Source organism: Morone saxatilis, unplaced genomic scaffold, assembly GCF_004916995.1.
Source record: "Morone saxatilis isolate NCDOM2014 unplaced genomic scaffold, NCSU_SB_2.0 Contig15, whole genome shotgun sequence".
Lineage (NCBI taxonomy): Eukaryota > Metazoa > Chordata > Actinopteri > Moronidae > Morone > Morone saxatilis.
In genome coordinates this window covers 10,482,435-10,495,312 of record NW_023339707.1, presented here as the reverse complement: position 1 = coordinate 10,495,312, position 12,878 = coordinate 10,482,435, and the positions used below count along the sequence as shown (strand labels likewise).

Below are 12,878 nucleotides of genomic sequence, written 5' to 3'. Positions count from 1 at the left end.
CATGAAAAGTATGCTATTAGCCCCTTGGAAATGGTTTCTTTCTGCATTCATTGTATATGTGTTTGAGCATAATAAAGTGTGTATAAACAATTTCTGCATTCCTTTGCTGTCTGTACTTTGCAGCTACATGTACATATTCTGTAGGGGTGCTGGTTTGTCTGAGGAAGGTTGCAATACGTTTGAGTTAAAAGAAAGGGAGCGTGTGTATACAGCGTGTGTTGGCAAGGATTAGCCATGTAGTAGTCACACTCTGCTAGCCCTGGTCAACTATTGGTTTAGGAAACACAATCCCTGTGGATTTGTGTCTGTGATCTGCCATGTGTTCAGGTAATAGATCCTTTGCTCCCAAAACAAATGCTTTGTTATGTGTTTACATAGGGACTCCACCCCATTTTACACTCTACAGGATTTCTTATATCTTACAGGATTTTGCCTTTCAAACAGACTGTGTCAGCTTTGTTTAAGCTATCATTTAAGTGGCAGGTTTGCAGAGCTCCACGTGCATATACAGCTTAGTAACGTGCCTAACGTAAAGGTGGTGTGCACCAGGCAGTGGATCTGCTGCACATGAATGAAAGTTGGTCTGTTAGGTTGTTGCCGTGTTGCCAGGATAAACACAAATCCGGATAAAAGGTCCCACTTCTCATGTCATTGGTGGACTCTGGGCCTCCTACCTAACAAGGACTCTGTGTGCCCTGCTGGACTGATGCGGTTTTATGTTTGTAATTTAAATCACAACACTGTCACTAAAGTTTTTACTTATGCCCTTTGTAATAGTGCTGTAGGTAGTCCCTAATGCGAAGCTGTATCTCAGCTGTGAGTGCAGGCGTGCACATATGGGCATGTGTCTGTGTGAAATACAGTATACATAGCATCAGACTAAGAATGACAGAGGCTTACAGCTTGATTACAAAATGAAAATGTATGTTCACTCCACTGTAACAGACAACAACAAGCTTTGTTTACCATTCAATCCGGCTGAAGATAATCACAAAAAGTTCTTATTGCAAATAATACTCTGCCACAATCTCTCAATTTGTTTAATTGATTCTAAATTCACGCAGCTTAATCCTTCATCTAGTCTACAACAATTACCACTTTAACCTTACGCACTAAGAAGGGACAACTCATGCAGCTTTGTGTCCTTAGAAGAACCCTGAGTAGCACTCAGTCATTGTTAAGCAGCGTACTGTATGACTGCTGGGGCTCCCTGCCTTCATTCTCCTGATAGCAGGATTAGCTAGAGGGTGAACCCATTTGGCATTGCCAGTGCTCCCGCCACAGTCTCAGCACTGTGAGAACTAAGCCGTGAAATACTGACAGGCTTAGACCAATTTATAGTCTGCCATCTTGGATCTAGTGATCGTAGTAGACAGCAGCTTTGTGCCAGTCGGGTTTACTGTAAGCATGCCATGCAACGCCACCAGCCAGGCTTTACAGTTCAAAGGGTAATCTCCAGACAAGTGCACTGATGTGTTGTGCTACAACCTCACAACAATAGGAGACAACTGCCTTTGAATGGCTAGTGTACCCAATGGGAAATTTTGCATAAATTGAGCACAGGTTTTTTTTATTAAATGGGCCTCAGTAAAGAACTTTAAATGTCTTCTTTTTAATACACAAAATAGTCAAATATATTTAATGTGAGTGGATGATTTAATTACTATGATGAAAATATAAAATTAAGGATTTCAAATATTTAATTTTAAATGATGTTGTCCTTTGCTGATGCTCTACTAATCCTTCTTGATCGTTCTGCCTTTGAGTGCTAAACCTTCATTACATTCCTTTACAGATAATCTACATTTACTTGCAAAACACCATGAAGGCCATCATTCTCACCCTGAGGCGCAGCCTATTTGAAATAAAACTCATCAGACGAGAACATATTATAATCAGGATTGTTATAGAGAAACACTGCAATGTATGTAGGTGTGACGAGCTTTTATGTTGTCAGATCTTATTTATGTATTTTTTTTTTACTTTCACTTGGCAGTCAGCCTAGTTGTATAAAATGCCCGTTTCCAACATTGCTACCTTAAGTGTTATTATTCTCAGCCCATTTAGAGCTCACCAACTCTCCCTATGTGATGTTCATTCAGCGCTGCACTTCTGTGATTACAACAGATGCTTGTAGGGTCCTTAACTGTTGTTTTTTTCCAAGCGGAATTAGTTGACTTATCATGTTATCATGTTGTTGTTGTTTTTCAGGTCCTCTGTGCCTTGCAAATTCCAAGTGATGCCAGTTGATCTGCATCAACACGTCCTCCTGATCCCTACTGTCTCCGTTAACCAGTTGAGGGTGATGAGGATGATGAGGGTAGTGTGGACCCTGCAGCTTGTTCTGCTACTCGCCTTGACCTCCAGGGCAGCGGGCTACAATATTCCTCTGGAAGGTAAGAGTGTCATGATACTGATTAAGGTCATGCTTGTTGTAATGTCCAGTAAATATCAAGAGTTGATTTACATGTTTTTGATTGGCATGGAAAACAAAATCTTTATGATCTTATCTGTAAGATGAAAGGGTCGCTCATTGTGTGAATTCAGTCTGTTCTGAGTAACAAAACATTTGTCAAAAATGTGTGTTCATCATACTTTTGGCTGATCATCCTGCTTGACTATAAATGTTTGCAGCTCTTAAAAATGATGACTTACAAATAGCAACTCAAAGTAAATTGTTCAAGTCACAAGTGTTGCAGCAGAGCTGTCTTTGTTTAGGGCTAAGAATGCTTTGCAATCAAGTTCTGGTGTGCTATTTTAGTTCAGTGTCTATCTAAGGCACCTTATTTGTCCAGATTATGCAGTGTTGTTGGCATAGAACTTTGCCCTGTACTGACTTCTCACCATCATACAGGGCAGTATTAAAGAATAGGAAACGGTAGAGAAAAAATACAAAAAAGCGTTATTTCCTATTGTGCAGGGTAATCTTGTAACAAAAACCTAATCATCAATGTTAATATTGAACATTTTTGTGATCATTTTGTATGTTTGTTTTTATATTATAGTGGAACAGCCTCCAACCATAATAACTCACACATCTGGTCCCATTGTTGCCCTTCCCTATGATAACACCGTAAAGATCAGGTGTGAAGCCAGGGGCAACCCACCACCAGAGTAAGTGATTCCGCAACATATTCTCTATCATAAAAAAACAAACCAAAAAAAACAAAACTGTATCACTGATTTAGATCAACTGTGACAAAAGATCATCACTTTCATCAGTTTCATTAAACATTATGTATATCAGTAATGGATTGAAACCCACTGTATATTTTTTTTCAGATACAGATGGACAAAAGATGGCCTAGTCTTTATCCCTCCACACTTCACAACAAACAAAACCAACCACAGTGATGGCACTTTTGTGCTTCACAACAAGCACCTCATCCAGTTTCAGGGTAAATACAGATGCTACGCTTCTAACAAGCTTGGAACTGCCATGACAGAGGAGATTGAACTGATTGTTCCCAGTGAGTAACCTTTACAAAAAAGAAGCTCATCTATAACGTGGAAATGCTTGTGCTTTTCCACGTCACTATATAAGTGAATTTTCTTTCCCAATTTTCATAATGAGGTTTTCATTTTGTTTGATGTCTGTTTTCTTTTTTAATTAGGTATTCCCAAGTTTCCAAAGGAAGGAATTGATCCCATTGTTGTTAAGGAGGGAGACCCAATCATCTTGCACTGTAACCCTCCAGAAGGTTTGCCCCCACGTCAGATCTACTGGATGTCTATTGGTAAGCCAAGAAGCGACTGTTTGTGCTTCTATGCTATGCAGAAATGTTTCTGCCTGTATCGAATGTACACACTTGAATAGAGAGGGGTTCCATAAATCGTACAAGTGGAGATAACATCGCACACTTTTACCTAAAAGGCATTCTTGGTGGTACACTTTGGTGTACGGACAAAAAGTGATGAAAGTATGAAATAGAATCCTGGCTTCTTTCACTCCTCCGTTTACCTGGCCAATCGTAGCACAAGGTGGCTGTTTCAGAAATGTAAAACACAGGAGATAGAGTGTTTCACACGCCGTTAGACTGACGAGTTTGAAGCACACTGAGGCCTCATGAGTGAGAAGCTGGTATTCGATCACGTCCATTTCAGGGTGGGATAGTGTAGATAGTGTGAAGGTCTGTCTGCGTAACACCCTACTGAAGTTTCTCATAGATTTAAAGAAGTACTTGGCGAGTCTATGTGCTTTCGAAGAGGCATGTCCTCTGGCTGTCCTCACCTCCACTGGCCATCAGTGAAGTTAGCATTAACAATAAGAACAAAGTCACACACTGAAGGCCCACAAGTTTACCTCACATCAGGCGCCTATTCCCCACCACTGCCAAAGAAAGTAACTTACTGTATAAAAAGTTCCATCTAAAGTGCTTTGTCAGGGGCTGAGTTTTCTGTCCAGCCCCTTGAGAGCTCCTCAACACCTCCAACAAACCTGTCTGATGTCAGAAAGAAAAATATAGGCTATAGAGTTTTTTAAGGGGCTCAGAAGGACAGGGCCTAGAGGCATGGAACAGATTGAGTGAATACACTTCAACAATTCTTGTTTTAAAGTTTCAAATCTTTATCTTTTACTTGTAATTTTTCACACGTATATATTTCCAAGGGTTGACACAACAATCAGTACATCAAATATAATAGGAGATACGTTGATATATACATTGCTCGTCTGAAAAATACAAAGACATCAATGAAAACAGTTCAGTGCTTGCTTTGTATTAGTGACCCATCTTTCCCTCAAGTCCCATGTAAGATAAATCAGAGCCAAATATGTCTTTTCTTATGAGTTTGCTTTGAACGCTGACAAAACTACGAATGACTTAAGGCTATGTCTTAAATGAAGCTGTTAGGTACTGTGAATGGGCTGACCAAGGAGTGACACAGAGCGTCGCTGACCCGTGCTTTAAATAATGTCTCTATGTAAACCAAACATGCTGTAACAGTGTTCTTAAGAGTTCAGCGGCTCTCTAAAAGGAAACTCTTTAGGGCACTTCCATTTATATCTTACGTTAATGGAAAGGATGTTAATAACGTCTATATGAGGCTACGCTGTAGTTTGTAACCATGAGACCCAGAGGTTGTTAAATAAAGTTTTACCTTTTTTTCATTCTGGTGCCCTGATGGATCTTTTTGAGAGGTTCTGTCCGATTTGTGCTTTCTTACCAGCCCCAATAATGTCAAAAATATAGGCTGACATTATACACAGCTTGTCTACATTGATTGCACATCTTTTATACCATTATGCTCTTTATTTTTTTTTTTTAGGTCTCCAGCACATTGAGAAGGATGAGAGGGTTTCCATGGGCATTGATGGCAACCTGTACTTCTCAAATGCCTTGCAGAAAGACAGTCGGCGGGACTACTGTTGCTTTGCTTCCTTCCCGAAAATCCGCACCATTGTCCAGAAAAATGCCATGGCTGTTATTGTCAAGAGCTGTAGGTTTACAAAATTGTCTGTGTGGCTTTAACCAAAATACAACCTGTTGTACAACTGCAGCTCATGTTATCATGGCATCACAGACAGGTCCCTGAGAAGTTAAAATACAAAGATATGATACTAAAAAAGACAACATCTGCATGTATTTCCAGTTATTTTTACTGATATATTTAAGATGTTCCTGAAATGGATACCAAGAAACAGGGCTTGCCTTGTCATGTTATGCTCTACAAAACTCTAGATAGGCATCTATAGCAATAGACAAACCATAACCACCACTACCAGCATTATTCTCACAGTGTTTTGTTTTCGTTCCAGTGAGAGCTGACAATGAGTCTGCTGACAGCGTCGATGACAGTGAGTGATATTCACACATCAAAGCCTTCACAGTATAAATCAAAACACATTTCAAAGGCAACGTATCTGGCTTGCTGCAGATAAAATATTTACTTTTTTCTATATAGATTATGTGATTGGTTTAAATTATTCATATGGCTGAGGAAGAATGTTCTTTATGTTCGAAGCTCCTGAAGCCCCCCCAGTGAGAAAACCTGGCCTGTTGCTGCCCTCTGGTGTTCAGACAGAGAAGGTGCTGTTGAAGGGAGAGAGTCTGCAGCTCGAGTGTATACCACATGGATAGTATGTATACTGTACATGCTGTATCATTACAACTGCAGCCACATTATCATTACGTATAATCTATTATCATATTTATTTGCTATTTTGGCTTGTAAAATGTCATTGTTTCATGTTATAGTCCCACTCCAACAATGAAATGGATGAAATTGGGAGACAAGATGCCCTCACAGACAAAATATGACAACTATGGAAAGCGATTGACCGTCTCTGCTGTGGAAGAGCAGGATGGGGGGAAATACATGTGTATAGCTGAAAACTCTGCTGGAAAGGCTGATCACTATTTTGATGTAATAGTGGAAGGTAGGTCAACACCGAGAGCTAGTGACGCATGTATTTAAGGCTGCATTTGTTTTAGTTTCTGAGAGAAAGCTGTTGACACAGAGATGGCAGTTGTTTTGACTCAAACCAACAAAGCTCTTCTTAACATCTCCCAGAGCCGCCAAAGTGGCAGACGGAGCCTCCTCAGAGCCAGCTGAATGTAAGTGGGTCTGATGTTCACATCAAGTGCGCGGTCAGTGGAAAACCATCGCCAGTCATAACATGGAGGAGGAATGGAGTATTGTTCAGAGGTGAGTGGGAATAATTTGAGCTGTGGTTTTATGCATCTTTTGCCACTGGGCAGAAGGAAAGAGCAGCGAACAGTTACAACAAACTTCAACCTCAAGTCCACAAGTAGCTGCTCCGCATGAAAGCTCATGAAATGCAACACAGTCTTGCAGGAGTGGTGTAGTCTAGAGCTGCTGTATATCAGAGGGCTGATATTAGTGGCTAACAATCGATATACTGGAGTCACTGTATACTGTACATTGGCAAAATATGCAAAAAGAAACTACAGGTTTTGCAGATATTTCTCCTAACTTTGTTGCATGATTGTGATGTGATTGAAAGTATTTCTGTAAAAACAATACTTTTATCAGATCGTTTTAACTTCAAATATTGACATCGGTGTTTGAAGCATGTTGGTTGTGCTTATTTTGATGTTGATGTTTGATGCGTCTGTATGTTGCTTTCAGATGACTCACAGAAGAACAGCCGAGTGCTTGATGACACTTTGATTATCCACAACGCCAGACCAGAGGACAGCGCCGTCTACCAGTGTGACGCTTCAAACAGCCATGGCAGTCTTCTGGCCAACATTAACATCATGATCATGAGTGAGTATTAGAGGGAGACTTTAACCCTGCACAGCCAGAGAGAACATGCTAGCTAATAGGTATACCAGCATCTGGGAAATGTTGTGTAGTTTGTGTGGGCTCAATAGAAACCAAATATTAACCCTCTTTATCATCCTGGAAGCATTTGGCTAAGGTTAGATTATAACCATTACGTACAATGCCTGGGCAGCAGCTGTCTTTAAGTAATGTGTAACACCCCTTTGATCAATAATAGGTGGCAATACTATAGTAGATAATGGACCAGTAGGTTCGACTGCTGGAGCACAGTGAAATGTTTAAATGAAGCTCAAATTCAAGAGGTTGAATTTGGGAATATGCCGGCTTTTTGTATTAAAGTAATAAAAATAAATAAAAATATATACCTACAAAATCAAAAATAATGGTACCACTCACACTGATTACACTGGTTGTGTTAAATCACAGAAAAAAAAAATATCTAATTGGCAATTGCTCAGTTTGACATTAATTATCAATATCTTAATTATAACCTGAATTTACTATTACTTTTATGCAATTCAAGTTTCTCTCTAAATCAAATTCAATTCTACAACATGGCAAAAAGAACAATCAATTATGAAGAAAAAAAGAAAAAAGGTCAAGTCAGAGTCAAAAGGGGAATGTATGTGTGTGTGTTGATCAGGGGGACTGAATGTGAGAGTGTTTTGCAGCAGTTGGCCTACCACCCCGCAGGGTGTGGCAGAATTAGGATACGTTCAGTAGCCACTGGTAGTATCTGGTGATACTGTTTCCCTTTCGCTCTAGATCTACGAGGGAAGGCTCGCCATCGACATCACTGGAAGATCCAAATCAAAGAAAAAACAAACAAAAACAACAACAACAAAAAACCTGACCGTGTGTCAGAGAAATATCATAAATTTCACTTCTCTACCATCTGTCCTAGCAGTAGTCCATAACACACAAAGTGCATTACATTAATCTTCAAATACAAATAAAATATTAAATCACACTGTGTAAGCTTTTACACCTTTCATATTAAATTTTAACATATTAACTGCATATAAAATTCAATAAACAAAATATGCAACAGTACAAATAATATTGTACCCATTGGATAATCAGAAATGTAAAATAACTCATTTCTTTTTGTAACCTCTACTCATTACTCTGAGTGAAAATAAATCGACAATAGTCTCTAATTTGTTTCTCTTTTTTTCTCTCTCTCATTCTGGAACTTGGAAATTTTATTGGCTATAGCTTCCTCTGCTTTTTGGCTGACAGTAGTAGAAGCAAGTCTGCTGCTGTAAATGAAAGAAATCACACCCAGATAGATTTTCTTCAATTCTGCTTCTGTAACCCATCTGTCTCAATGTTCTACAACCTGAGCTGTAGCACTGTATGTTGTACTAAGGTGTGAGTGCATTTCTATTGCGCTTTTGACCAAAAGGCACTGGCCCCATCAGGAGCAATTGTTTGGGTTCCCTACAGTACCTCCTGAGCCACATCCATCTTTGTTATATATACTACCTTGAAGAAAAATCAGTCCACTCTGAGATTATGTAGCTTTAGTATTTCTCACTCATTCCACGAACCAGTTCATGATCACATGTCACTCGAGGAGTAGATATTAATGTAAATAGAGGTTTACCTAATAAAGAGAACTCCCTCTCAACTCCCATCGAGCCTCTGTTCCACTAGCTTCTGTAACTTAATGCGATCTCACATACAGCATTTAAGAAAAAATGAAGGGTTTACAATACGTATTTTTTTAAATATTTTTTATATATGAGTACTTACTATAGTCCTTAATATGATAATCTTTGTGATCTTAAAAAGTTACTTAAAGACTCCAAAATAAACTACAGCTCCCAGGACATTTTTCAACGCTGCATGTCCATGATATCCACCAGCAGTCTCTACTCGTGTCATTTTAGCCGTAATCTCTGTTGTGTAAAACAACAATACTGTGCAGTCCTCTCTGTGCTGTTGCTATTACAACCATGCAGAGCTGCAACTTGCGATTATCATCAGTTAGTTTATTATTTTAGTCAGTAATATTAACTAAACAATGATGTAATATGTTATACAATCATCTACGCAAATGGAATGAACCATGTGGCTTACTGTAGTTTATGTCCCTACATGTTTAATCATTTTACAGATTAGAAATGTCAATGGGATTTTAAATTCCTTACTCTGGCTCTGCCTCTTGAATTGTTACAAGAGGCTGTGATGCTCATGCGTGCGTTTGAATTATATCTTTATTTGCAGTCAGCTGTTCTTCAGCCTCTATTTCGTTTGAAAGAATTCTCAAAGGCAATAACTTGACATTTGAGCAGCTGTAATCTCTCCTCCTTCCCCTTGCACCTAGATATGGCTCCTCAGATACTGACAATGGACCACCAAGAGTACGCTGTAGTACTAGGAGGGGACATCATCATGAACTGCAGTGTTTTTGGCTCTCCACCACCCAGCATCTCTTGGTAAGTAATCATCAAGTGTTAGTCTGTCTTGGTGATTTCTGTCTGTCTTGAGAAGTTTCACAGATCATTTTGACACCTGTTATTAAGATCTTCACACCTTCATTCAGTGTGATATGTTTTGTTCAGGTAACTATAGTTTTATTCATGCATTTACAGCACTGTATCAGTCAGCTCTGTGCATTGTGCGGATGTCTGTGCTGTAGTCTAAAGAATGAAGCAGAGCACATACAGTATCACCGTAGTGAGTAATGCTATTAATCCCACACCGCTTCAGGTGTCTGCATGACATAGTCTGATGTTGAAAACTTATGTCAGTTTAATGAGATAATCCTCTTCCGTTCCTCGAAATTGGGCTAATTAAATCCTATTAACTACCACTGCAGCTCTGCTACAGTTCTACAAAAGGGAAATAGGATCTCAGACAGTTCAAGACAAAAACAGTCTTAACTTTACAAAGAACTTCACAATATCAGGATAGTCCTATAGGATATTCCAACAACCCTAACCATGTTTTGCTTTATTTTGGATTGTGCTGTAACTCAAACCTCCCTGATTAATCAGAAACTAGGAGCTTCACTATTTCAATCAATTTATTATATATATTATATATTATTCCTAAATGCCACCTTAACTGGCAATGTATGATTTGCTCTTCTGCTGTCGGCTAAGTTGTACACACACACTCTAAAACAGGTGTGAAAACGTTCTCTCCTAGGGCCAAAGATGAGACTCCAGTAACCACTGAGGGGGGACGATTTTCCATTCTGCAGGACAGATCTTTTCAAATCATCCGCGCGGAAAAAAACGACAGTGGGACTTATGTGTGTGTTGCCTCAAACACAGAGGGCACGTCGGCTGTCACTGCTGTGCTGGATGTGAAAGGTATCTCGGCAACATGATTAGTGTTGACTTTCTTAAGCAGGATTAGCACTAGTCACTGCACACGATTAGTCATTGAAGGGCCAGTTTTCAACAGTTTTCAAATGTGTCTACATGCTTGGTTTGACTAGGGGTGGGGAGATGATGTTTTTTGTTATTCAAGTGAACTGACCCTTTAAAATGAAAGTCACTGTGGTTATAATGTGGTACAACTACACTTTGTATAGTACTCTTATTACTGAGACAGTTTCTGCAGGTTATTTGTTCAATAGAGGGCTTGGCTATGCAAAACCACAAAACAGTGTTATGTGGTTTTGCATGAAGTTTAATATGTGGAAGGTTGAATCCTTTTTAACATGCTCTGCTGTAGTTAAAGTAGTCTGTCTCTGTTTTTCACATTTTACTGAAAAGCCAATAAATATCTCAGTGTCTAGACTTTAAATTCATCTTTCATTGATGTTATAAAAAACATACAGCATAAATAATAATCTGGTGGAACATATTTAGAAATATATTTTTCATGGACATTTCATAAATGCAAATTACCATGGAAATTTATTGAGCAATAACAAGACATTTCCATTTTGATTACGCGTTTCACAAATCAAAGAGGCAGTTACTGCGAGAAAGACTCATTTATAAAGTAAATAATTTGGCTCAACTTCAAATATTCACATCCTTTTTGAAGCATGCAGGATTTTTGAATATAATAATGGTCTCTGGCTCCAGCTTAACAAGACAAATATCATTGTATTTTACTCTTATCTGCTTGTGTCCCTGCTTTTTTTATCTTTAGACCCCACGAAAATAGTAGATCCACCTCGGGAGGCGCAGATCATCAGTGGGACCACAGCCCAGTTCATGTGCCAGGCAGAGTATGATAAAAGCCTGCAGAGCACCTTTGAGGTGGTATGGAGGAAGGATGGGAAGGAGATCCCATTGTCATTTGAGGAAAATTCCAGGTAGGTGGCTGTGGTTTGATAGTGTTTTCATTAGTTCTGTTCTGTTAGTTTGTGTTTAAGATAGCTTTATTCAGTGTCTTTATATCTATGCTAATACTAGGGAAGAAAAAATGCATGAAAAAATTGATTACCTCTGCCGAGGAGGTTATATTTTTGTTTGCCTGGTTATCGGGTAGTTTAAGGAAAGTTAAGCCATAGCTTAAGCTACTGTACTTGGCACATATAAACCATGAATGTCTATCGCAATGTGCATTTTGATGCAGCTCTGGATTGAAAAAAAAAAATCAATAACCATGTTGAGGATTGTGTAGCCTGTGGCTGAGGTACTGTACATGCTCACTGAGCACTCTCTACGTGATTGATTGATTTAATTTGTATTCCAGCTTTTAATGATTGTGCTTATTTGTTCAGATACTTAGTGGATGATGGCTTGCTGCAGATCATGAATGTGAACCTGAGTGATCAGGGATTTTACACATGCATTGCTAGGACCAGCCTAGATGAGGACAATGCCACTGCACTGCTCACCATACTGGGTAAGAGGGTTTTGTAAATAATATAATATAGAATATCATTAATTATTAATATATTCTTTGAAAGGACACAGAATATAGACAGCGATATAAATAATTTTAAACAGGGTGTTGCATTGGGGTTTGTATGTCATTATCATGTTTAAACACTCCAGATGTTTTGGTTATTAAATTGACTATCAAATGTTTTGTGTTGCAGATGTTCCCGATGCTCCAAAAAATGTAACAATTCTTGAGTTAGAGAGTCTGAGAAATGTCCGTCTGTCCTGGGTGCCCGGGAGTGATCACAACAGCTCTGTAACAGGTAGATGTTAATGTATAAAATGAAGTCTGAAAGGGGGTGATGGTAGTTGTGCTAAATAATGTAACAGAGAAACCACATTTACTCAGAGATCATCAACAGTTGCTTGTATACTGTTTTAACTGTCACTGATTAGGCTTTAGTTAATGGACTACATAATTATGTAATTACTGTGTAATTATTCATAGCTTGTTAGGTGTGTGCGCCCATGCCCGCTCTGGACACACACTACTGAGCGAATATAACAGAATATTGTAGAACAGAATAAATTACAACTTTATTGTCTCACCAGAACTAAGTTTTTCTTCACTCACCATGAAGACAATAAATAGCATTATAGTATATAGGCAGGTTAAATTGGGCACATAGGCATGCACTCTTCTATGTCATCAACTACACATCTTCAGTAATGTATGTATTTTTTCAATTTTCTCTGCCTTATTAATTCAAATGACTAAATCATGTTTTCTATATATCTGTAGAGAACATAGGCCTAAATGAGGTGATG

At 38.8% G+C, this 12,878-nt stretch overlaps 1 protein-coding gene across 3 annotated transcripts in view; it reads left to right on the top strand.

Annotated features, from left to right (window-relative positions):
* The window catches only part of LOC118324684 (neural cell adhesion molecule L1-like protein), a 49,485-nt gene that overhangs the window by 15,021 nt on the left and 21,586 nt on the right, over positions 1-12,878 (top strand). For all 3 annotated transcript variants that reach the window (XM_035657134.1, XM_035657132.1, XM_035657133.1), the window contains exons 2-16: positions 2,212-2,396; positions 3,006-3,114; positions 3,283-3,470; positions 3,615-3,737; positions 5,269-5,439; positions 5,759-5,797; positions 5,965-6,079; positions 6,198-6,379; positions 6,514-6,648; positions 7,093-7,233; positions 9,584-9,695; positions 10,411-10,577; positions 11,371-11,536; positions 11,948-12,072; positions 12,269-12,373. In XM_035657134.1, the coding sequence (XP_035513027.1) occupies positions 2,240-2,396; positions 3,006-3,114; positions 3,283-3,470; positions 3,615-3,737; positions 5,269-5,439; positions 5,759-5,797; positions 5,965-6,079; positions 6,198-6,379; positions 6,514-6,648; positions 7,093-7,233; positions 9,584-9,695; positions 10,411-10,577; positions 11,371-11,536; positions 11,948-12,072; positions 12,269-12,373 (2,035 nt within the window). In that variant the 5' untranslated portion in view covers positions 2,212-2,239. The remainder of the gene's footprint in view (positions 1-2,211; positions 2,397-3,005; positions 3,115-3,282; positions 3,471-3,614; positions 3,738-5,268; positions 5,440-5,758; positions 5,798-5,964; positions 6,080-6,197; positions 6,380-6,513; positions 6,649-7,092; positions 7,234-9,583; positions 9,696-10,410; positions 10,578-11,370; positions 11,537-11,947; positions 12,073-12,268; positions 12,374-12,878) is intronic.